The 23,111-nt window shown below is 52.2% G+C and overlaps 1 protein-coding gene across 1 annotated transcript in view; it reads left to right on the top strand.

Moving 5' to 3' along the window:
* DRAXIN (dorsal inhibitory axon guidance protein) overlaps nt 1-19,003 on the top strand; it is a 34,577-nt gene extending 15,574 nt beyond the window's left edge. Inside the window, exons 5-10 of the mRNA XM_065937141.1 lie at nt 6,610-7,070; nt 9,897-10,084; nt 11,724-11,835; nt 12,927-13,016; nt 14,498-14,587; nt 18,891-19,003. Of these exons, the coding sequence (XP_065793213.1) occupies nt 6,610-7,070; nt 9,897-10,084; nt 11,724-11,835; nt 12,927-13,016; nt 14,498-14,587; nt 18,891-19,003 (1,054 nt within the window). The remainder of the gene's footprint in view (nt 1-6,609; nt 7,071-9,896; nt 10,085-11,723; nt 11,836-12,926; nt 13,017-14,497; nt 14,588-18,890) is intronic.
* Nucleotides 19,004-23,111: the final 4,108 nt, after the last annotated feature.

The raw sequence follows: 23,111 nt of genomic DNA, 5'->3' as shown, positions 1-23,111 counted from the left end.
AGTTTCTGAGTCAGGCCCAACTCTTTGTGACCCCATGGACTGCAGCACGCCAGGCTTCCTTGTCCTTCACCATCTCCCAGAGTTTGCTCAAACTCATGTTCACTGAGTCACTGGTGCCATCCAATCATCTCTTCCCCCATTGCCCCCTTCTCCTCCTGCTCTCAATCTTTCCCAGCTTCAGGGTCTTTTCTTGTGAGTTGGCTCTTCACATCAAGTGGCCAAAATATTGGAGCTTCAGCATCAGTCCTTCCAATGAATATTTAGGGTTGATTACCTTTAGGATTGACTGGTTTGATCTCCTTGCAGTCCAAAGGACTCTCAAGAGTCTTTTCTAGCACCACAGTTCAAAAACATCAATTCTTCTGTCCTCAGCCTTCTTTATGGTCATCCATACATGACTTTTAGAAAACCATAGCTTTGACTATATGGACTTTTGTCAGCAAAGTGCTGTCTGTGCTTTTTAATATGCTGTCTAGTTTTGTCATAGCTTTTCCTTGTCTTTTAATTTCATGGCTACAGTCACCATCCAAAGTGATTTTGGAGCACTAGAAAATAAAGTCTGTCACTGTTTCCATTTTTTCCCCATCTATTTGCCATGAAGTGATGGGACCAGATGCCATGATCTTAGTTTTTTGAATGTTAAGTTTTAAGTCAGCTTTTTCACTCTCCTCTTTTACCTTCAACAAGAGAGTCTTTAATCTCAGTACTAAGACCAAAAAAGACATGATTTTAAGAGTAGTGTGGCACACCACCACCACCACTAATTTCTTCCCCAAATCAAAATTTTTTTCCATCTCATGAAGATACAACTTCAAGCCCTACTTTCACCAGACTCTTCAGCCTCTCCTCCTTGGAGGGGCTATGCAGCCTCTGTTATGCCCAATGTACCATATTGCCTACTTTAAAGTAAATCAGTAACAAAAAAAGAAGCTATCCTCAATGGTATAAAAGAAGACAGTGGATGTCAGTTGCATTTGTCAATATGAAGCGGAGCCTCTAACTGGCTTTGGTCGTTGGTGCCCAGAAAATCCTGGAGAGTGTAAATAAGTCATTGCAAATGTCAACAGTTCTTTTAAACTGCTCACATTTCATCTCTGGAATACTCTTCACTGACCCAGGAGAAGTCCAAGTTATGGTGGGGCTGTGCCCAAGTTAAAATTGGGTAGAGAATGCATTTGAGAGTGGCTGTTGCTTCCCAGGTGATGCTAGGTGGTAAAGAACCTGGCTGCCAATGCAGGAGACATAAGAGACATGGGTAGGATCCCTAGGTTGGGATGATCCCCTGGAAGAGGCATGGCAACCCACTCCAGTAATCTTGCCTGGAGAATCCCATGGTCAGAGGAGCCTGGCAGGCTACAGATCATAGGGTCACAAAAAGATGGACATGATTGAAGTTTACCTACAGTATGGGCTTCCCTGATAGCCCAGTTGGTAAAGAATCCACCTGCAATGCAGGAGATCCTGGTTTGATTCCTGGGTCAGGAAGATGCCCTGGAGAAGGAGTAGGCTACCCACTCCAGTATTCTTGGGCTTCCCTTGTGGCTCAGCTGGTAAAGAATCTGCCTGCAGTGTGGGAGACCTGGGTTGGGAAGATCTCCTAGAGAAGGTAAAGGGTACCCACTCCAATATTCTGGGCTAGAGAATTCCATGGACTATATAGTCCATGGGGTCGCAAAGAGTCGTACACAACTGAGCGACTTGCGGCTTGCAAAATAGTTTTAAAGCATTTTTTAAAAATTAAGGCTAGGAAATCAAATGCTTAGAGAATCCCTGAAACATTTCTACCAAATATGGTGGCTCAAATGTGTCACTTTCACACGCGAGATGGAGATTCAGGGTGAAAGAGTGGGGGTTGATAGCCAAGTTCTCCCAATGGGTGGTTGTCTGGCTCACAGTCTGGACTGAGTGTCATAACCCCTCAGCTCCATCAGAGCCTCACTGATATCCCTGGCCTGGGATTCCCATTGGACCCTCTTCAGCCAGCCCTGCTCCCACCTCCCACCTTCCACCAGCCCCCCTCTCCCCTCCAACCCATCAAGCATCGGGTGAGCTGATCAGTAAAGGAGGAATTGAGGCCCCACAGTTGTCTGCCAGGCAGGCAGGCAGGAGCCTCCGCCTAGACTCCTGGCCCCTAAATGCAAGGCTGTTGTGGGGAGAGGGGGTGGAGGCTCAGGAGTCAAAGCAGGCTCCAGACTCCATTAACTGCCTTCATTTGCATGTGACCCTGCATCCCTGCGGGTTTCTGGATGGACACCTCGCTGGCAGTTTAACTCCACACAGTATGGGGACAGGATGAGGGCTTGAAACAAACCCCTTCCTCCTCTGTCAGCTTCCTCTTCTCAGCTGCCAGAGCCTGGCCCGGCTCCTGGGCCCTGACTGCATCACAGCAATGACAGATTACATGGGAGAGGCAAGCGACTCCCGCTGAAGCTCAGTGGATGGGTGAGGCGGTGCAAGAACTGACTGTCCGTGTGCGCTGGGTGCAGAGAGAACCCAGACCCTGAGGTGGGGCTTTGTCACCCACCAGCGGTGTCACCTTGTGCTTATGGCTCACTCTCCCAGAGCCTGGGATTTCTCCTTCTAAAAATATGGAGAACAGCCTGCCGTATGCGGGGCAGTTGAGAGGATGCAATAAAAAATGGATGAAATAAGCTTGTAAGAGCCTGGCTTCCCAGTCGCTCAGGGACTAGCAGCTCCTATGGTGACAATTGCTCTCGCTTAGCTAAGTTTTTAAGGAGCCTCTATTAGATCTCTGTTGTGAGAGAGCTGTCTCTGGGTGTGGATAGTCCTCCTGTCCCTCAAGTGCTGCTGAGTGTCCCCAGTCCTAGGGAAGCCAGACCCAGGCCCAGAAGAGTAGGCTTTGTGTGCAAACCGCAGGCAGAACCATCCACGGCTGATGGGGACCCCGGGGAGGCAGGGCACCCGCTGCCTCTTCTCTCCTGGCTGCTTGGTGCCTTGGGAGGCAGCCTCCAACTGGCTTCCTGAGCGGCAGAAATGGATCGGAGCCCTCATCGCTGTGGATCCTTGGCATGACTTCTGTAGCAGCCCGCGTTTCCTAAGCAGCTCTTTGCCAGATTGGCATCTTGGCTGTTGCACTGTGCCAAGATTCAAGTACAAATCCTGTGGGCTTGGAAAGAGGACTCCATGCTGTCTTCAGGGCAAAGAGGCCCCGGGATCCCCAGCCCTCAGTCTGGCATGCTCTCTCTCTCTCATTCTCTCTCTGTCACACATACACACACTCAGACACACACACACTCAGACACACACACACATACACCCTCCCTGGGAATTTATGTATGATCTTGGGCTCAGGTATCAGTTTGATTCCGTTCTGATCCATAGTTGTTTTTTAGTCTCTTAGCATGTCCAACTCTTTGTGTCTCCGTAACTCGCCAGGCTCCTCTGTCCATAGGATTTCCCAGGCAGGAATATTGGAGTGGGTTGCCATTTCCTTCTCTAGGGGATCTTCCTGACCTAAGGATCAAACCTGCATCTCCTGCATTGGCAGGTGGGTTCTTTACCACTGAACCACCAGGGAAGCCCAAAGTTATAAGTGCCTATTATTTGCAGAGCCTTGTAAATGTGATAAGGAACAGAGGGGAAAAGGGGACAGAGCTTCCTGTCTAGTTGGGGGTCTTAAAAAAAAAAAAAAAGCTGATTGGCCGAGCAGAAAATGATCTGGGCAGAGCTGTGTGGGATCCCTGAGGAGGGAACCGTATCTCAGTGGGGAACTAGTGAAGGCTTTCTGTCAGAGGGGACATTTGGGAGGAGTCCCAGAGGACAGGAAGGATTTTCATAGAATAGCATCAGCGAGAATAGAGAGAAAAGAAAGACGCGGGGTGGCGGTGTTTGAGGCCCAGGGAATAATCTCTATTGGCTGCAGTGGGGAGGAAATAGAAGGCAGGGCTGCAAAATTAGGTTGGGGCCATGTTACACAAGATCTTGAGTGCCAGGGTGAGGAGTCTGTGGTTAAATGGGAAGGGAGTAGGGAGCCAGGGACAGTGGTAAGCAAGATCAGAGTAGCTTGGCAGCAGTATGGGCTGTGGCCAGGGGCAGGATGGTACCAATAAAAGTCTGAGGAAGGGAATGGCCTACATGCTGAAATTCTCCCTTCCCTGCTTCAGGCTGACCCCATACATGATGTGTGGGGTGCAAAGCAGGCAGGGAACAAAGATGGCACTGAAGTTGGGGTTCCTGGGTACAGTGAACAGACCCATGGTCACCAGCAAGGGCTTGGTATCAGGACTTCATTGGGAGAGACGGCAAGTGTGCATGGGGTCATGATGCAGGGGGGTGTCTAAGGTTGGGGTGGGGCTGGGCTTCAGCTCCTGGCTCTGCAGGGGAGATGCTGTCCTCTGGGACTAGTGCGAGGGCTGGTCACCGAGCTCGGAGGCCAGTTCTGAGTCATTGATTGGCCTCATGTGTGTCCACAGGGACAGCAAGCTGCCCCTACACGACATGGGGCTGCTCACTCCTCCCCCCTGCCAAGACTCATCCCGTCTCTTGCCTGCACTGTTTGGGTGACTCACCTTGCTCCTCTCTACCCTCAAGACGGAGGGATTCTACTCCCTGTCCAGCGTCCCAAAGGTTCCCTGTTGATGGAGGCGCTCTGTGGGTTTCTCCCAGGCTGCCCATGTGATGTCCCCACAAGACAAAAGTGGGAGCTGGGTGGGGGACAGCCTCCAAAACAGACTCCACCTCCCTCAGTCACAGGGAGCGGAGGATGCAGTCGGGTAAATGCAGCCTGGCATCTGCCTGGGGCTTAGAAATAGGGATTGAAGGGTCCCCGGGAGCAGAACAATGCTTGACTGACAAGCCCCTCAAAGGGCCCCTCCTCCTCCCACCTGGCTGCCTCCGGAGTGCAGGCCCGCCTAAGCACCGGCCTCCAGGGCTCTCATTATGGGAAGGCTGGGGGTGAGGCTGGCGGGGCAGAGCCCAGGGCGGTGGAGGCCAGGGCCCCGCGCCTCCCCGGGGACTAGGACATGCCAGGAGGGAATAAAGGGAAGGAAGGGAGGCCAGTGACCAGGCAAGGTGGGGGAGGAGCTGTTTCTCTCCCTCTGCCTCCCCCGCCCCCCATCCCAAGCAGGTCAGCCTGCCCTCCTCACCCGCTTCAAGAGCCCCTCACTTGGGGTTAGCTAACGGTGAACCTGGGGTGGGATGGCCGTGGCGGAGGCTGCAGGAACTGAGGGGGCTAGAGGGAGAGATGCTGGCCGAGGTCCCAGGCCACCAACCTTTCTTCATCCCTGGGCAGTTAGAAGGCCACAAATTACAAGGAGACGGTTGTGTAAGCACCTTTGCGAGCCTAATGGAATATGGCAGGGGACCCGGGGAGGCCGTAAAAATTCAATCAGCCCAGCTAACCTGGTGCCCAACTCGCCTGGGATACGGTGAGGCTGGTGGGGTCGGCGGGGTGGGGGTGGGGGTCGGAGAGGGGAGGGCTGTGGGGGAGGGGAGGGGACATCCCCACTGTACCCCAGCCACAGTTCTCCTGAGCCTTAGCTCCAAGTTCTTCTGGAACATTCGGGAATTTTGACTCTTCCTCCAGTGCAAAGAGGGGAGCAGTGAGGTCCCATGAGATGCCCCCACTTCCAGTGCAGAAGAACAGGCTGTCCCCAGGGGAGGTCAGAGGTAGTTCACCCCACCCTGCAGGGTCAGAGTCCAGCCTCCAAAGCGCCCCCTGGGCCCTGGCCCCAGGAGGGACAGTGCTGGCCCTGTCAGAACCTGCCTGGAACTTGGAGGAAGAGAGAAGGCAAGGCTGGGCTGTCCAGGAACAGCACGTGGAAGCTCAGGGCACAGGCTTAGCAATGACTAAATGCCACTTACTCCATGTGACTCAGCCTCTCTGGGCCTTAATTTCCACTTCAGAAAATAATAGGCGCCACTTCCGAGAGTCTGCAAAAGGACCAAGTGATAGAAACACACACCAGGCGCGGAACCCGATTCTTTCTTACAGCACGTGCTCAAATGCTTTTATTCCGCTTGTTTGATTTTAGGCTTTGAGTCAAGTCTCTGGGACTAGAGGCCTATTGCTGAGCTTGGAGGGACTCAGCTCATTCCTGGGAACTTAGCCCAAGGCAGAGGTTTGCACAGAAGAAAGGAATCTAGACTGGAACCTGGGTGTTTCTTAAAACTATTGAAACCTAGGGATTCTCAGCTTCGGCACTGTGGTCTTTCTGGGCCGGGACAGTCCTGTGCCTTGTAGGGTGTTTAGCAGCATCCCTGGCCTCCACCCAGTAAAGTCGGTAGTGCTGCCTAGTTTGGGCCACCTAAAATGCTTCCAGATGTTGCCAAATGTCCCCCAGGTTGGGGGAGGATCAAAGTCCCCCTCCATCCCTGTTGAAAAAGACTGGGCTATAACAATGTGAGTTAGGGAGGGACATCCCTGATGATCCAATAGTTAAGACTGCACGCTTCCATTGCAGGGGGCATGGGTTCGATCCCTGGTTGGGAAACTAAGATCCCGCATGCCTTATGGCATGGCTAACAGATAAATAAATAAAAATGAATGTAAGTAAGTAACTTATAAAAGAAGAGTGTGAATGAGAGGACTGTAGGTGTAGAGGAGGAGGGCTGCAGAGATGCCCCCTCATGGTCCTACTTTTCTTGCAGGAAGAAGTCCTCGGCTGGGCCCACCACCCACCCTGCCCCCATGCTGCTCCTCGCCCTCCTCCTGCTCCTGGAGCTGAGCCTGGCAGGCTCCCTAGGACCTGGAAGCTCTGCGCAGAACCTCCCGGAGAATCATATCGACCTCTCGGGACCAGCACTGTGGACGCCTCAGGCCAGCCACCACCGTCGGCGGGGCCTGGGCAAGAAGGAGCGGGGCCCAGGCACACCTGGCTGGCCCCAGGATGGGGCTGTGGTCACTGCCAGCAGGCAGGCCTCCAGGCTCCCAGGGGCAGAGGGACTGCTGCATGGGCCGAGTCCTGCAGGCCTGCTGCAGGACAAAGGTCTGCTCCGGGGGCTGACTCGGCCGTACCCCGAGAAGGAGAGCCGGGCTCCAGGGTCAGAGAGGGTGAAGAAACGAGGCAGGGAGCACAAGAGACGGAAGGAGAGGTTGAGGCTGCACAGAGGTTAGCTGGAGGTCTGCGAGGGGGTGGGGCCCTACAATGGGGGGAGGCGGGCAGTGGGGGAAGGGGATCAGACCCAAATGACCAAGGGTCGGACTTCAGGGGATGGACATGGAGGCTGGGGGTCGAGTCAATGGCAAGAGCTTCCTGGGAGAACAAATTAGATGCCCCAAAGGGGGCAGGTAGTGGACCCTCAGAGGAAGAGAGGGGTCTCACTAGATTCAGAAGGATCTGGTAAGAAGAGGTGCTGGGAAAGGCTGGGGTCAGGATGGAGCAGGGGAGGAAGAGAAGGATATGTGGTCATAGGAGCTCAGTCTTATCCATAGATCATCCTCCTGATTCAGGAAGTTCTACCTTGTGTCTGACCTAAATCCATCCTATTGTAAGTCCTGAACAGAGATGGAACAATTCGGCACATCACTCGAAGCACATCACTTAATCAGTGCTGAAACATAGAGCAGAGGCCAAGAGCTTAGGCTCTGAAGCCAGATCTGCCCCAGTTCAGATTCTGGCTCCACGACTTCCTGGCAAGTCACCTTTCTGTGCCTTGGTTTCTGCAAAGTGAGGGCATGGCCTCCTCTATCCTCAGTGTAGATTCAGAGAAATCTTGCTATGCGGAGCACCTAGAACAGTGCCTGTCATTTGGCAGGGGCAGCAGCAGTGGTTGTTTCTATTCAATAGTTAATTCTCAACTTTCTCTTGATGCTGAGTCCACCCAAGGCCTCTGCCCTGTTTGTTGATGGAGTTTCCTCCCCATCCTTCTTTGTTGTTGTTCAGTTGCTCAGTCGTGTCCGACTCTTCGTGACCCCATGGACTGCAGCATGCCAGGCTTCCCTGTCCTTCACTGTCTTCCAGAGCTTGCTCAAACACATGTCCATTGAACTAGTGATGCCATCCAACCATCTCATCCTCTGTCATTCCCTTCTCCTCTTGCCCTCAATTTTCCCCAGTAACAGGGTCTTTTCCAATGAGTCAGCTCTTTGCATCAGATGGCCAAAATATTGGAGCTTCAGCTTCAGCATCAGTATTCCAATGAATATTCAGGGTTAATTTCCTTTAGGATTGACTGGTTTGATCTCCTTGCTGTCCAAGAGATTCTCAAGAGTCCAACCTCCTTACCTTCCTTCACGTTCCCTTCATGTTCCCAAATCCGCTGTGAGCTCCAGACTCTCCAGAGCAAACATGTTCCAGCAGCTCCAACCAGCTGACCCCTCTCCAGTCTCCCCTGGCCAGAGCCCAGGCAGGCAGCCTTGGCTTCAGGTCTCTTCATGTGACAAGACTGCCTCTAGGGGCAGGCCAAGTGCCACAGGCATGGGTGGGAGTGGGGTTCTGCAGGAAGTGGGTGATGGAGCCTCAGCCCCCTTTTCTCCTGCAAACAGCTGAGGCTTGTTTCCCTGCCAGGCCCACTGAAACCCCTCAGGTGGACAGAACACAGTCAGAAGAGGGGGGCCCAGCTTAGATTCTCAGTCTCCCACCCCTGGGGATCATGTGTCAGGTCGGTGTGAGGGTGGTAACATCCTTGATGCCAAACTGGAAGGCGTACACCCTATATGGACTCAGCCCAGCCCAGCTCCAGTCCCGGCTCCAGTGGACCAATGGGGCCCTCCCACAAGAGTGAGTGAGCAGAGGAGGGGACAATGGCCATCTGGAGCTCAGGCTGGATTCATCTCAGGAGGGTGGGGTGGCCCCAGTGGACCCAACTAACCTTAAAGTCAGTTCTTGTCTGAGAAAAAGAGGCAAGGATAAGCGTGGGCCCTCTTGCTTTTCTTGAAGCCTCCTGGTTGCCATGTGCATGTGTGTGTTAGTCCCTCAGTTGTGTCCTACTTTTTGTGACCCCATGGACTGTAGCCCATCTGGCTTCTCTGTCCATGTAATTTTCCAGGCAAGAATACTGGAATGGGTTGCCATTTTCTTCTCCAGGGAATCCTCCCAACCCAGGGCTTGAACCCGGGTCTCCCGCATTGCAGGTAGACTCTACGACTGAACCACCAGGGAAGCTGGTTCCTGACCACCCCCCAACCCTGCACACTTTCCCCCTCACACTCATCCTACCCCATGCCCATGTATCCTGGAAGGCGGCATCCGTGGTTAAAAGTATTGATTCTGTATTAGATGGACCTGGGTTTGAATTCAGATTTCAATCCTCACTGGCTGTGCACCCTCAGGCAAGTCACCTAACCTCCTTGTGCTTCAGTTTCCTTCCCTGTAGATGAGACTGAAAGAGTACCTACCTCCCAGAGCTCCTGCAAAGGTTAGGTGAAATAACACTTGTAAAGCAGGACCCAGCATGCAATATGGTCCCTGCAGCTGCAGCATGTGCTCAGCAAGCAGGGTCATCATCACCACGTAGGGAGCCCTCACTTCCCAGCCTTCTCAAAGGCTTCTCCCCTCTGCGATGCCTCTCAGCCTCATCACCTTACTCCCCTACTCAAACTTCACCTCCTCCAGGAAGCCTTCCATGGTTACTCCTACAAACTTCACCTCCTCCACGAAACCTTCCATGGTTAATCTTACTGGTTTCCATTCATTGCACTTACATCCCTGGCTGCACTCTGTCAAGCTGGACTTGGACTTGTTGGAATGTTGTTTTAGAGGGAGAATCCCCAGCAACACTGCAAGTTCATCCTAGACATTCCCCCTTATCTTGCCCCCAGCCTCCTGTTTCCAGCCCCCTCCCCAGGAGGGTGGGCAGTGGATGCTGGTTGAGCCAGTAACTTGTCCTATGGCTCCTGCTGCCCCCTAGCTCGCAGCAAAAAATGCGGGTCCTGCTGTGGGCTGATGGGGGTGATAAGCAGATACAGTCGCTGTGTTCCCTGCTCTTTGTCTCAGGCCGAGCCTTGGTCAGAGGCCCCAGCTCCCTGATGAAGAAGGCGGAGCTCTCAGAAGACCAGTCCCCGGATGCTTTGATGGAGGAATCCTCCACCAGCCTGGCTCCCACCATACTCTACCTCACCACCTTTGAGGCACCTGCCACCGAAGAGTCCCTGATCCTGCCTGTCACATCCCTGTGGCCCCAGGTAAGGGGCTGGAAGGGTCCTTGGACGACCTCATGCAACCCCCTCCTAGTACCTTTAGGGAGACTGAAGCACAGGGGCAGGAGGGAGATGGTCCAGGCCCATGGAGCTGGATGGAAGCCGGTTCTCCTGATGCCCGCCCAGCCCAGCTACGGCCAGCAGGCCCACTGTCCAGGGAGTGCTGCCACTGTCCAGGCAGTGGTCCAGGGGCTCATTCTATGGAATGCCAAGGAATCAAGTGCCAGCTCAGCACACTGGTCTCTGAACCTAGAAAAGGCAAGCTTCTGGGGAAGAATTTTGTACATCCCGCAAAGGACAGAGAATAATAATGTCTAAAACCATGTCCCCACAATCCAGAATTAACAAACTTTAGTTAACACTTTGACGCATCTGCTTCAGACCTTTAAAAAGAGAGGGAGCAAGCAAGCAAATGTGCAAACACACCAACCATTAGTGAGTCTGTGGTAGTTTAGTTGCTAAGTCATATCCAACTCTTTGCGACCCCACAGACCGTAGCCCACCAGGCTCCTCTGTCCATGGGATTTTCCAGGCAAGACTACTGGAGCGGGTTGCCATTTCTTTCTCCAAGGGATCGTCTCAACCCAGGGATAGAACCTAGGTCTCCCGCACTGCAGGTGAATTCTTTACCAACTGAGCCACCAGGGAAAACCCCTGGTGAGTCTAGACAAAGGGTATTTATTCTTGCAATTAACACAAAGTGTGTCTTTGCACTTCCTCTGTGGCTTTGAACATTTTTTCAAAATAAAATCATTAAACACGACCAATAAAATAATACATGTAGAAGAAGTAAAACTTTTTTAGCAGATCTTCCTTATTCTCTTTTTGAGTTTTGCACTCCCTTGAGATCCTGATAAACCATCTCCAACAAATCCATGGTTATCCATGCCATCGAAGGGCTCCCTAAAGCCCATCTGTTGAGAATCCAGCCCTATGGCATGCTTGCATGCTCTGTCACTTCAATCGTGTCCCACTTTTTGTGACCCTATGGGCTATAACCCACCAGGTTCCTCTGTCCATGGCATTCTCCAGGCAAGAATGCTGGCGTAGGTTGCTGTGCCCTCCTCCAGGGGAGCTTCCTGACCCAGGGATCGAACCCAGGTCTCCTGGCTCTTGCATGGCAGGTGGATTTTTTACTGCTGAGCCATTCTTGCCCACGTTCTACTGTGCACAGATCCAGCCCCGAAACCACAAAGGGTGGAGCCGGGTGGGGGGTCTAGAGTAGAACTGAACTATGGGCGTGGCCTCAGCAGTGCCCTGCCATGGAGAACTGAGGACATCTGTAGGGGAGAGAAGGGACAGGGGAGCGAGCAGCTGGGCTTCCCCCTGAGCGGACACGCTGCCTCCCCAGCCCCCGCCCGCAGAGAGCCTGGGGACTGCAGCAGCTGTCTGCAGGCCTGTCCTGCCTGGGGGTGGCTGCTCTGGGAAGAACTGCCCAGGTAGCTGCTGGAGTCCGAGTCCTGGAGGCCATCTCGAATTCCCTGGGCTGAGATTGCAGGCTGTCCAACACGCCATGAGCTGGCCTAGGAGGAGCCCCTCCTTTGCCCTCTGATCCTGGGGCCCCACCTTTCTTCCTCCGCCTTTTGGGATCTTCAGGCTCCCTCTTCTCCACCCTCTTCTGCAGGCTCACCCCAGGCCTGACGGGGAGGTGATGCCCACACTGGACATGGCCTTGTTCGACTGGACTGACTATGAAGACTTAAAGCCTGAGGTCTGGCCATCCACAAAGAAGAAAGGTACGTCTGCCCACCCCTCCACACCCCTGCTGGGCTCCTCCCCTCCCCCACGGTGCCCTGGGATAGGGGCCTGGTGACCCCAGCCTGACCTACAGATGTCCAAGTTGGGGAGAGAGGCATGGAGTCTATAAAGAAACAAGTACCTGAAATAGACATGTTGCTCTCAAGAGCTCATGGCACACCAGACAGATTCCAACTAGCTACTCCTTTAACCTGAAGAAAAAGAAAACATGTCTGTTCTCCTGTTGATCCCCTCTGCCTTTTTAAAAAGTATTTTAAAATTTTGTTTTTGTGTATTTATTTTGGCTGAGTCTTTGTTGCTGCCTGGGCTTTTCTCTAGTTGCAGAGAGTGGGGGCTACTCTCTAGTTGAGGCCTGGGGACTGCTCACTGCGGTCGGTGGCTTCTCTTGGTGGGGAGCACCAGCTCTAGGGCAGGCGGGCTCCAGTAGATGTGGCTTCCCAGGCTCTAGAGCACAGACTCAGGAGTTGTAGCACACCAGTTTAGTTGCTGTGGGATCTTCCTCACCGGGGGATTGAATCCGTCTCCTACTTTGGCAGGTGGATTCTTTACCACTGAACCACTAGGGAGTGTGTGTGAGTAGCTTAGTCGTGTCTGACTCTTTGGGACCCCATGACCCTCCAGACTCCTCGGTCCGTGGAATTCTCTAGGCAAGAATACTGGAGTTTGTTGCTGTTCTCTTCTCCAGGGGATCTTCCCGATCTAGGTATAAAACCTAGGTCTCCTTCATTGTAGGCGGATTCTTTACCATCTGAGCTACCAAAGAACCACCAGGGAAGCCCCCCCCCTGCTTTTATTTGTCCACTCCATGTGGCATACGGGATCCTAGTTCCTCGATCAGGGATAGAACCCATGCCCCTTGCATTAGGAGCACAGAGTCTTAACCACTGGACTGCCAGGGGAGTCCTCTGACCCCATTTTTAGAGAAGGGAAAAGTAAGGCAGAGAGGCTTCATGTCTTCCCCAAGCCACACTGTGGAAGTGGTGGTGTCAGCACTCTGACCCTGGCATCCAGTGCCTAATCTCTGCGCTGATGAGCCTCAGCCTCTGACCACAGGTTCTGTTTTCCCCAGAGAAACACCGTGGAAAACTCTCCAGTGATGGGAACGAAACATCACCAGCTAAAGGGGAGCCCTGCGACCATCACCAGGACTGCCTGCCAGGTACCAAGCCAGCATTGTGTTCCAGGCACTAGGCAGGGCGCTGGGGGAACCATTGTGGGGGTGGGAGCGGGTGGGTGTTCCCAGACACATGAGCAGGATCCTTTAGGGATAGTAAATAATAACAACCAGTCTGATGAGAGTTGCTGCCATACTTTATTCTATTTCATCCTCAAAGCAACCCAGACAGAGAGAGACTCTGTCATTCCCAATTTTCAGGCAAGGAAACAGGCTCAGAGAGGCCAAGTGTTTCAGCTGTGACCACAGAGCTTGGAAGTGGCTCAAACCTGAGTCTGCTATTCTGAACTGCTGTCCCACACTGCCTTAAGTCAGGATGACCCTTCTCCCGACTTCTCCCTAATGTCTTATCAGGCTTCATTCTGTCCTCATCCTGTCGTGACACTGCTGGGCTCCTGTGGGTGCTTTGATGACATCCTGACCTGTTCAGCAGCTGAACCCATCAAGACAGTCTGAGAATAGGGGCCTGGGGTTTGGATGGATGGTCTAAAGTGACTGGGTCACTCGGGACTTCTGGGAAGCCAAAACCAAGTTGGAGTTAGAAGGGCAGGAGGTTCCTGGGGATGGTAGGGAATAAGGCCTGTGAACAATAAAAATGGGAGGAAGGAGGAATGGACAGGAGTCTGATACAATCTCGGCCAGCCCAATGGGCAGCTCCAGAACAAAGACTCCCTGTTACAAAAGGCCCTCACTGGGCAGAAATAGCCAGGCCCTGGCAGCCAGTCACTGCCGGGGCTGTTCTGCTCAGGTCCAGTGTGACATCATCAGCCCAGGAGGCCCCTGCAGGTGTTAACAGGGGGGGCTGGAGGCTAACTGCTCTCCTGGCCAGTGGACTGCAAGGACAGAGACTCGAGTGGCACACCTTGGCTCCTGTTAGTTCAGTAGCCAGAATATTCTACAAAACAGCAACTGAATCATTTGGCATTGTGTAAACCAGACCACCAGCTCCCTGACAAGTTGTTTCCCTTCCAAACGGTTTTTCCACCCAGAGCAGGAAGAAAAAGGCTCAAGTTTGGGCCAACTGGACAGTGACTCTGAGAGCTGGCTCTGTGGTGGGTGAGGCTGTGCCTGGGGCTGCGTCTCAGGGGCTTCTGTTTCCCCATCTGTCAAAAGAGGACGTTGGCGTCCATGATCCCTGCGGCCCCTCCCAGCTCCACGCTGACTCCACACCTGGCGGCCCCCCAGTCTTTCTACCCAGTGGGGAATCAACAGTGCCTTTCCTCCTCCCATGATCAATCAATTGCCCATATGGGGCGTCTAGGGTCTCAGCCGCCCGCCTTCTGGGGACCTCGGCCGGGACATCCGTCGGTGGTTCCGGCTGGTAGCCTTGTGCACCAGATGGTCCATCCTGCCAGGGGCAGTCCCGCCATGGAGATGATGGATCTCCTGTCCAGTGGGAGCATGTATGGGGCGGCAGGGAGGGTCTGTTCGGCACGACTGACCGCGTGTGCTTGCCATGTGGGCAGGGACCTGCTGCGACCTCCGGGAGCATCTCTGCACGCCCCACAACCGAGGCCTGAACAACAAATGCTTTGACGACTGCATGTGTGTGGAAGGTGAGGCCAGATGCCGGGGGCTCCCTCGGCGCCGAGAACCTTGCCACCTCCCATTCTCCTCGAGGCAGGGGTGGGCAGCGAAGGGGGTGAGAGGATCCCTGGGGAACTGAAGACACCAGCAGGAACAGCTTCGCTCGGTGCTTTCCCAATCTGTGAATTCATTTAGTTTCCATTCCTGGCATCGTTGCTCAGATTTGCTTTTCTCACCTCTTGAAATACAAGCTGGTATGATCTCCCTTGATCTGGAGACAGGAGAAGGGAGGAGAGAGAAGCGTATCTTTTAAAAGAAGATCAAACCTGAGAAGGCTGGTGCTTTCACACCAGAATTCTATCCCAGGGGAGACATTCCAAGTTTGATAACAAGGGGTGAGGAGTGAATTTCCCAGCACTTTCCCAAGGAAGGAGGCTCTTACCCAGCTGGCTCCCTCTGAACTCCTCTGAGCAAGCTCTGAGCTCCCACATGGAGCAGAGGTGTCCCTTGGCCCAGGTGTGCCTAGATGTACCCAGCTGTGTGCCAAGCACTCTACCTGTTAGCGCCTCAATCCTCACAACCATCTCAGAAAGGAGCTATCGTTCTCCCCATTTCACGCAAAAGTAAACTGAGGCACAGAAAGGTTAAGTCACTTGCACAAACCTATATAGCTAGAAAAGTGGGGGAAATATTTTAAATTGTGTATTCTGGAAATTTTCAAATACATATTAAAGTCGTTGCAATAGTATAAAGAACCCCCATTTCCTATCATCCAGGTTCACTAATTCTCACTCACGGCCAATCTGTGCTGTCCCCCCTGCCCCATCCAGTTCCCCCACTTCCATAGGATTTTTTTTTTTTTTTTTTGGCAATAGGATTTTGAAGCAACTCCTAAGAATTTAGATATTTTACCTGTGAATATTTCCATATATACATCTAAGAGACAAGTACTCTTTTAAAAACAAAATACCAAAAATGCACAATAATTACTGGATGTCATCCCACCTCCAAGGTTCACTTCTCTGGGGTGAGGGGTTTGACCTCTGTCCCTTTGTGGACCGTCCTGAGGTACACGCCGTATTTTTTGCTCACATTAGCCTCAAAGATATCGGCTGTGAAAGCAATAAAGCTGCTTCAGTCCAATTATTCATTTGTCCAGTTGGTCAAGACATATTTCCTGAGTGCCTACTATCTGTCAAGTTCTGATCAAGACATTGGGGATTCAGGGGTGAAGAGAACCAACAAGTTCTCCACCCATGGATTCCATTCTAGTGAGATGAGCGACCAGTTAGCAAATAACTGAGCTTCCCGAGCAGCTCAGATGGTAAAGCATACGCCTGCAATGCAGGAGACCCAGGTTCAGTGCCTGGTTTGGGAAGAGTCCCCTGAAGAAGGAAATGGCAACCCCCTCCAGTATACTTGCCTAGAAAATTATCTGGACAGAGGAGCCTGACAGTCTACAGTCCATGGGGTCGCAAAGAGTCTGACACGACTGAGCAACTAACCCATACACAGACACACACACAAGCAAATAATTAAATGTCTGTAAAAAGGAGTAGAACTGTAAAGACAGTAATTCAGGCTGACCTGGGAGTTATTTTAGAAAGGATGGACAGGCGTGGACAGCAGAACTAGCCACCTGAAGATGAGAAGTGGGGTAGGAAGTGAGAGTCCCAGACAAGCATCAGAGCAAAGGCACGGACCTCGGACAGGAGCCAGGCTAGCATGTTCAAGTGTGCCTGGCACACAGCAGCCACACGCTGGCACAGAGGAGGTGGGAGAAGTTGGGGGCTAGGATCAGGACTTCACTTACATTATCATGGGAAGGTGTCGGCAGGTTTTTTTTTTTTTCTTCTTTTTTTAGTATTTATTATTTTGCTGCATCGGGTCTTAGTTGCTCCACCACATGTGGGATCCTTGTTTGCCCACTAGGGATCAAACCCGCCTCTCCTGTATTGCAAGGCGGATTCTTAACCCCTGGACCGTCAGGGAAGTCTCACAGCAGGTTTTAAGAAAGGGAATGACCTGGTCTGACTTTTGAGTATACCAGCTCACTCTGGCTGCAGGACTGTGTGGGGCAGGACTGGAGAGGCAGGGATGAGCTAGGAGGTGAGGGGATGGACGTAGGCAGGGGTGGAGATGCTGAGAAGCCGCCTTCTGTTGCCTGTGTGCAAAGTGGGGGCCCATTTGGCGAAGGAGGAGACTGAGGTGCATAGCAGGCTGGAGGGCACTCCATTCCAGGGAGCCTGGAATAGCGTCAGGACCTCCAGGTCCAGCCTGCCCAGGTGAGGGGGTGTGGCCCTCACATGCCCACACGCCCAGTTGGTGCCCTGCTGGATGTTCAGTGGGCAGCGCTCTGCCAGGGAAGCCATCCTTCCTTCCTCCCTTCGGCCTCAGTTAGGAGGGGGTAGCTTTTCATGCCTTCCGAAAGCTAACTGTGCAGCCAAAGCCCCATCTGCTCATTTCCCTGGTCCCTCCCATCCTGGTCGGTCCCGCCAAAACTCTCATTTCCTCCCTGGAGACTCAGACTCTGGGGAAAAAACAAAGAAATTGAGTGGAAATGACAGCTCTTTAAAGATGGTCCAGGAAGAGGTTTTCACCCAGACGCTACAGCAGAGGGATCCAAGTGATACCAGGGACCCTCATGAGAACCAAGAGTCCTGAGGACTTCTGAGAAATTCTGAAATGTTGCATTCAGGTACCAGAGCTGAAGTCCAGCAGTCTAGGCCAGTTTGAAGGGTTCCAGAAGGGCTTCTGTGGCTACCAACCACTCCTATTCATGAGCCCCTGCCCCTCCCAAGTGTCACTCGTGTGGCCACAGATCTGAAGGATCAGTGATCCAGGTGTTGGTTCTAGACCCCTAAGGACAAACTTCACGGCAGTTCCTGTATTCTCTTGACAGTGACATAAGCGGATCTTAAATTCGTGATGGCCCCTCTTCCTGTGGTCACGGAAATGTAGAGATTGCTCAGACCACACTGACACCTCCTTCCCTAACCCCCGACCCCGAATCAGGAGGATATGACTTTTTTTTTTTTGGCTGAATTGCTGTCTTAGTTGCAGCACACGTGATCTTCATTGTGGCATATGGACTCTCTAATTGTGGCTCTTAGACTCGGTAGTTGCGGAGAGAGCTTAGTTGGTCCATGGCATGTGGAATCTTAGTTCCCCAATCAGGGATCAAACCCACATCCCTTGAACTGCAAGGTGAATTCTTAACCACCGGACCACCAGGGAAGTCCCGGGAGGATGTGGCCTGAAATGAAAAACACGCCTACCCATGTATGCCAGGGGATGTCTATCATGGGCCATGATTTAGCCGAAGCAGGAACCCCTCCCACTGGTGGGCCAAGAGGGGCACGTCTACTGTAATTAAGGTGGTCAGGGAGGGTCCCTTTGAGAAGGGACTGTGAAGGAGCCAGCTATGCCAAGAGCTTCAGGAAGGGATTTCTGGCTGTGAGAACAGCAAAGGCCCTGAGGCTGGAAATGGTGGGGCGTATAAGGAAAAGTAAGAAGACCAGGTGTGGCTGGAGTTACAGAGTGAGGAGGAGTGGGAGGTAAAGAGAGCAAACGGGGGCAGGGCAGGTCCTAGAGAGTCTTGTAAGCCAGGGGAAGCAGTTTAGATCTCCTTTGGAGTACAGTGGGGAGCCCACGGGAGTTTTTATAGAGAAAGGCAGAATCCGAATCTCTTTTATTTATTATTATTATTTGCTGTGCTGCATGGCATGTGGGACCTTAGTTCCCTGACCAGGGATCAAATCCATGCTCCCTGCATTGGAAATACAGAATCTTACCATTGCACTACCAGGGAAGCCCTGCATCCCTTTTAAAAATAATTTTAATAGACTATTTTTAGAGTCGTTTTAGGTTTACAGGAAGATTAGACAGAAAATACAGCAGTCTCATATGCTTCTCCCCCGCCCCCCAGTTCGCCCTGTTATCTTACGTTAGTGTGGTACACTTTTTAATACTGGTGAACCTACAGTGGTACATTATTAAGTCCATAATTTACATTAATGTTCACTCTTTGTATTGCACATTCCTAGGGTTTTGACAAAGACTAGACATGTACCCACCATTATAGATAGTATCGCACAAAATAGTTTCGTGGTCCTAAATATCTCTTGTGCTCCATCTGTTCACTCTTCTCCGTCTGTGACTCTCTTTTTAAAACCCATTCAGGCTGCTGTGCGGGGTATGGATTGGTTGTAGGGCAGAAAAAAAGAAGGCAGTGATAGTGAAACGGTGCGAGGCCGGGCGGGGGGCGGGGGGGAGAGAGGTGGGGAGGACGGGCTGGTTTCACGTCTGAACCCCTTGCCTCTCTTCGCTCAGGGCTGCGCTGCTACGCCAAATTCCACCGGAACCGCAGGGTCACCCGGAGAAAGGGGCGCTGCGTGGAGCCCGAAACGGCCAACGGCGACCAGGGGTCTTTCATCAACGTTTAGCGGCCCGCGCGAGACGCCTCCGCACCGCCTGGGGACAGAGCTCCGGAGTTTTGGAGAAGCCGGGCAGTTTGTTTATAACTAGCGGTGGCGGATCAAATGCGGGACCAGCTGACTGAGGCTGCAGGCTCAGATCCAGGACGCTCCGTTCCGAGCCCTGGACGAACTGCCCCTGCCCAGGAGCCGAGCGGCAGCACGCCTGCACCCAACCCTGGACGGACGGGAGACCCACACCGCCTGCGCATCCGGTGTCCGTGTTCTCCGCGATGGCAATGTCGAGAGTGCCCTCTATCGTCCGACCGCAGCACTGCAACGGTTTCAAGTTTCAAAAGGAAGAGGTTTTTGAGCTGGGAAAGAAGGGAAACTCCTGGAGAGACGAGGAACCAAAAGGCGGGAGATGAATACCGAAGCACCTCCTGTGTACCAGGCACTGTGCTAAACGCGGGCCATACGTTATCTCGTTTATCACATGACCTTTTAAAGTAGGCATAATCACCATTTTACAAGTGAGGAAACAGGCAGGCTTAAATGATCTTGTCCAGGGTCCCAGATCAATGCTCCTCAAACCTTCACCTGTGTGAGAATGCCCAGGGATCTGGTTAAAATGCAGATTCCAATTCAGTCGATTCTGCATTTCTAACAAGGTTCAGGGCTTGCTGATGCTCCTGGTGACCCAGGACCTCACTGAAAGCACCAGGTCCCAGGGAGTCAGGAGTGGAATTAGCATCTGAACCTGGGTCTGCCCAGCTCCAAGGCTCACATCCTTGCTCTTCCACAACCAAGGACTCATTCCAAGTTCTCCACGGCTTTCGGTGAGAGACACGTGTTCCCTGCTGGTTCCTTTTGCTGTGGTGAAGGCTGGAATAACAGACAATTCCTTCCCTGGACAAAGGTGTATCGTTTCAAAGAAGAAAAAAAGAAAACGTGCATTAAGCACCTGCTTGCTTACAAGGCAGGATTTGAGCAGATTGGCGAACTGGTGTTCTGAGAGAGGAAGTGTTTAAGGGAAATGGTAAAGCTGTTCCTTATGTCTATGGCCCTGCTCACCCCATCCCAGGACGTGCACTTTGGAGGGGCCTGAAAGCTGCCACCCCAGGGGCTCTTTGACTTTTGGAGTTCATGACCTTTGAGAATCTAATGCAAGCATGGACTCAAAAACACACATTGCCAGTTGGCACCCACTTTGTATACGTCTTAGTGGTTCTAGGTCCCCCAGAGACCATCCCAGGTCTACAGGTCTACACTTCTTCAACAGAGTGTACTGAGGAGCTGGGGACATCTCTTCTAACTGCATCCATCACGGGCCAGACCCATGATGCCCACCCAAACACCTTTCCAAGCTGATGTGACTCTAGTGGCCACTCAGGGGAGTCACTTAAATCCCTCCACCTGGCATCTCACTCCTGACCAACCCTCAGGTCCAAGGCAAACAAGGTTGCAAACCTTCCCTCTCCAGATGCCTTGCTGGCCTGGACCCCTGCCTGAGGGACCACGCCCACAGGATGCCAGGCCTGTTTACTCCATTGGGAAAATCAGTTTGGGGTCAAGGGTATGGCACCTAGGAAGGCAAACAGATCTAGAAGAAACCAAATACACCGGCTCTTTTCTCCTTATTCAAGTTCAAAGCACATGGGAATCTTAGGGAGGGGAGGACCGCAAGAGATCAAAGCCCGCTATTTGAAAATTGAATCCGCCTGCAGTTTTGTCTGTTTGAGACCAGACAAGGCCTGTGCTGTGTGCCTCATATGGGGTGGCCGATTTGAGATCATGATAGAACCCTAGTGGGGGTGGCTGCAGGCAGAGAACCCAGAATTGCTTTTGTCTGGTGGCGGCAGGACGGGGAAGGGGGGTTGCGGTGGTCAGTGGTAGGGGTGACCCTGGCCATCGATGATGAACACACAAAGCTGGAAGGCTCAGTGGAGCTATCAGTGCCTACCAAGGGAGCTCCATGGCTGGAAATTCAGGGCCTATCTCTTTGCCTAGCTACTTTCATTTTGCATTTGCAAAGGCAAAGTGGGTGGAATTCTCTTAACTCCAGAGTTAGGGGTCCCAAAGCCCCCTCTGTGTTTTAACAAACCTCTGTGCCAGAAGTTCTTCCTTAGGTCTACCTTAAATTTCTTTTGCTGGTGCATAAGCCAATATCCTCGAATCCAGGGTTCACCAAGCTTATCATAACGGGCCAGATAAATATTAATATTATAGGCTGTGTTCCAATGAAGCTATTTATGAACACAGAATTTCAGATAATATTCGCTTGTCACAGACGATTATTTTTTTGATTTTTTAAAACACATTTTAAAATGTGAAAACCTCTTAACTTGCAGACTACACAGAAACAGGCCGTGGGTTGGACTTGGACCCCAGGCCGTGGTTTGCCAGTCTCTGCTTTAATCTGCTGGTCTCAGCCTTGGCTGCACATTAGGACAGTTTGGGGAACTTTCAAAGGTACCAAAACTTTCAAAGGTGCCTGAGCCCACTGCGAAGATTCTGGTTTAATCGCTCTGGGTTGTGTCTGGGCATCATACTTTTGCAAGGCATCCGGGTGGCTCTACATGTCACCTGGGCCTGGGCCTGGGACCCCTGCCCTTGTCCTCCTGCGGGGGTGCAGCTGCTGACAAATGGCCTGCTCCACCACTCACTACCTTGGTGATCCTAGGAGACTTCATTAAGGTCTCTGCGCCTGGATTTATCTGTAAAATGGGGATAATCACTCTTGTAAATACAAAATCCTAGCAACATGCTTGCTACAGTGCCTGGCACATAATAAGCCCTCAGTGTTAGCTAATTTATTTTCTAGGATGCTTTTAGCAGGTGTTCTGTTTTTTGACAATGACCCATCATGTACTCAGAGATCAGTTCAAAGTCACCATTCAGGATCCTTTCCCAAAGCATGTTTCCTGGAACACAGGACTGTGAGATACTCCCTTAGGAAAGAGGGGATGGGGTTCTGTGGTCAAAGAGGTTTGAACACTGTTCTGGACTCAGCCCAAAGCAGCATGTACAGATTCTGTCCACTAAGGCAGAGCTGTGGATGTCAGTGGCTTTGCAACAACAGGATCAGGAGTTTGTAAATATATCCCCCCTCCTCACCCTGAGGCTGGGAAGAGCTGAGCAGGAGGCCAAGTGGAAACCAATAGCTACTGGGATGGTCACCTGTGCCCCCTGCATTCCTCCTGAGGGAGCTTTCCAGCCATTCCCCAGAGATACTCACAGTTCCCACGGGGCTGCCTTTCTGTGACTTGTCTGGTGATGCCAAGAGTGGCTCCTGAGCCTGCCAGAGATGGGTGAAGGGTCAAAGGACATGAGAACCATGCCACATGGGAATGTGACAGCTTCACCTGCCCCTTGAGGAATCACCGAGCCATATGTCATGTCCCAAAACCAAGACCCCTTCCACCACCTAGAAGCTACAGGTGGAGCCTTTGTTGTTAATCCACTCAATCGAGGCACCCCATGGACTGCAGCACGCCAGGCTTCCCTGTCCTTCACCATCTCCAGGAGTTTGCTCAGACTCATGTCCATTGAGTTGGTGATGCCATCCAACCATCTCGTCCCCTTCTCCTGCCTTCAATCTTTCCCAGCATCAGGGTCTGCCTTTCTTCAAGCCATATTCAACACATCCAGTAGAATCTGATGTTGAGATGACGGGCATCAACTTCCTGGAAGGGATCCGCTTTGCAGCTGGAGAGACTTCTATGTAACCTGCAAGGAACACGTTTATGAAACAACAGAACAGCAAGGAAAAATTGGTGCTGGGAGAGAGAGCAGGAGAGGCAAACTATTTAGGCTCCTCGTTGGGGGTTGCATGCAGTTGACAGGGACACCATGTCCTTCATGCTGATCTTCACTCCTGTGGGAGATGGGAGGGCATGTGCTGGGGAGGGCATGGTAGGACTTGCCAATCTGAAGAAACAGGGGCTTCCATCACAGGGAGTATATTTACTGAACCCTAAATCAGGATGGTGGTCTGATGGAGGATGAGCAGCCTCTTCTGGATGTGAAAGGCTTTCTGGTCCCTCCATCCTTTTTTTTTTATTGTTGGGACAAGGAATAGTGACTTTATTCGGAAAGTCAGCCAACCCCATCTTGCCTGAGTTAGAATTCAGTCTCC

The sequence above is a fragment of the Muntiacus reevesi genome, chromosome 5 (genome assembly GCF_963930625.1).
Source record: "Muntiacus reevesi chromosome 5, mMunRee1.1, whole genome shotgun sequence".
Taxonomy (NCBI): Eukaryota; Metazoa; Chordata; class Mammalia; order Artiodactyla; family Cervidae; genus Muntiacus; species Muntiacus reevesi.
Note: the sequence above shows the minus strand (reverse complement) of the source record. Positions and strands in the feature narration are given on the sequence as shown.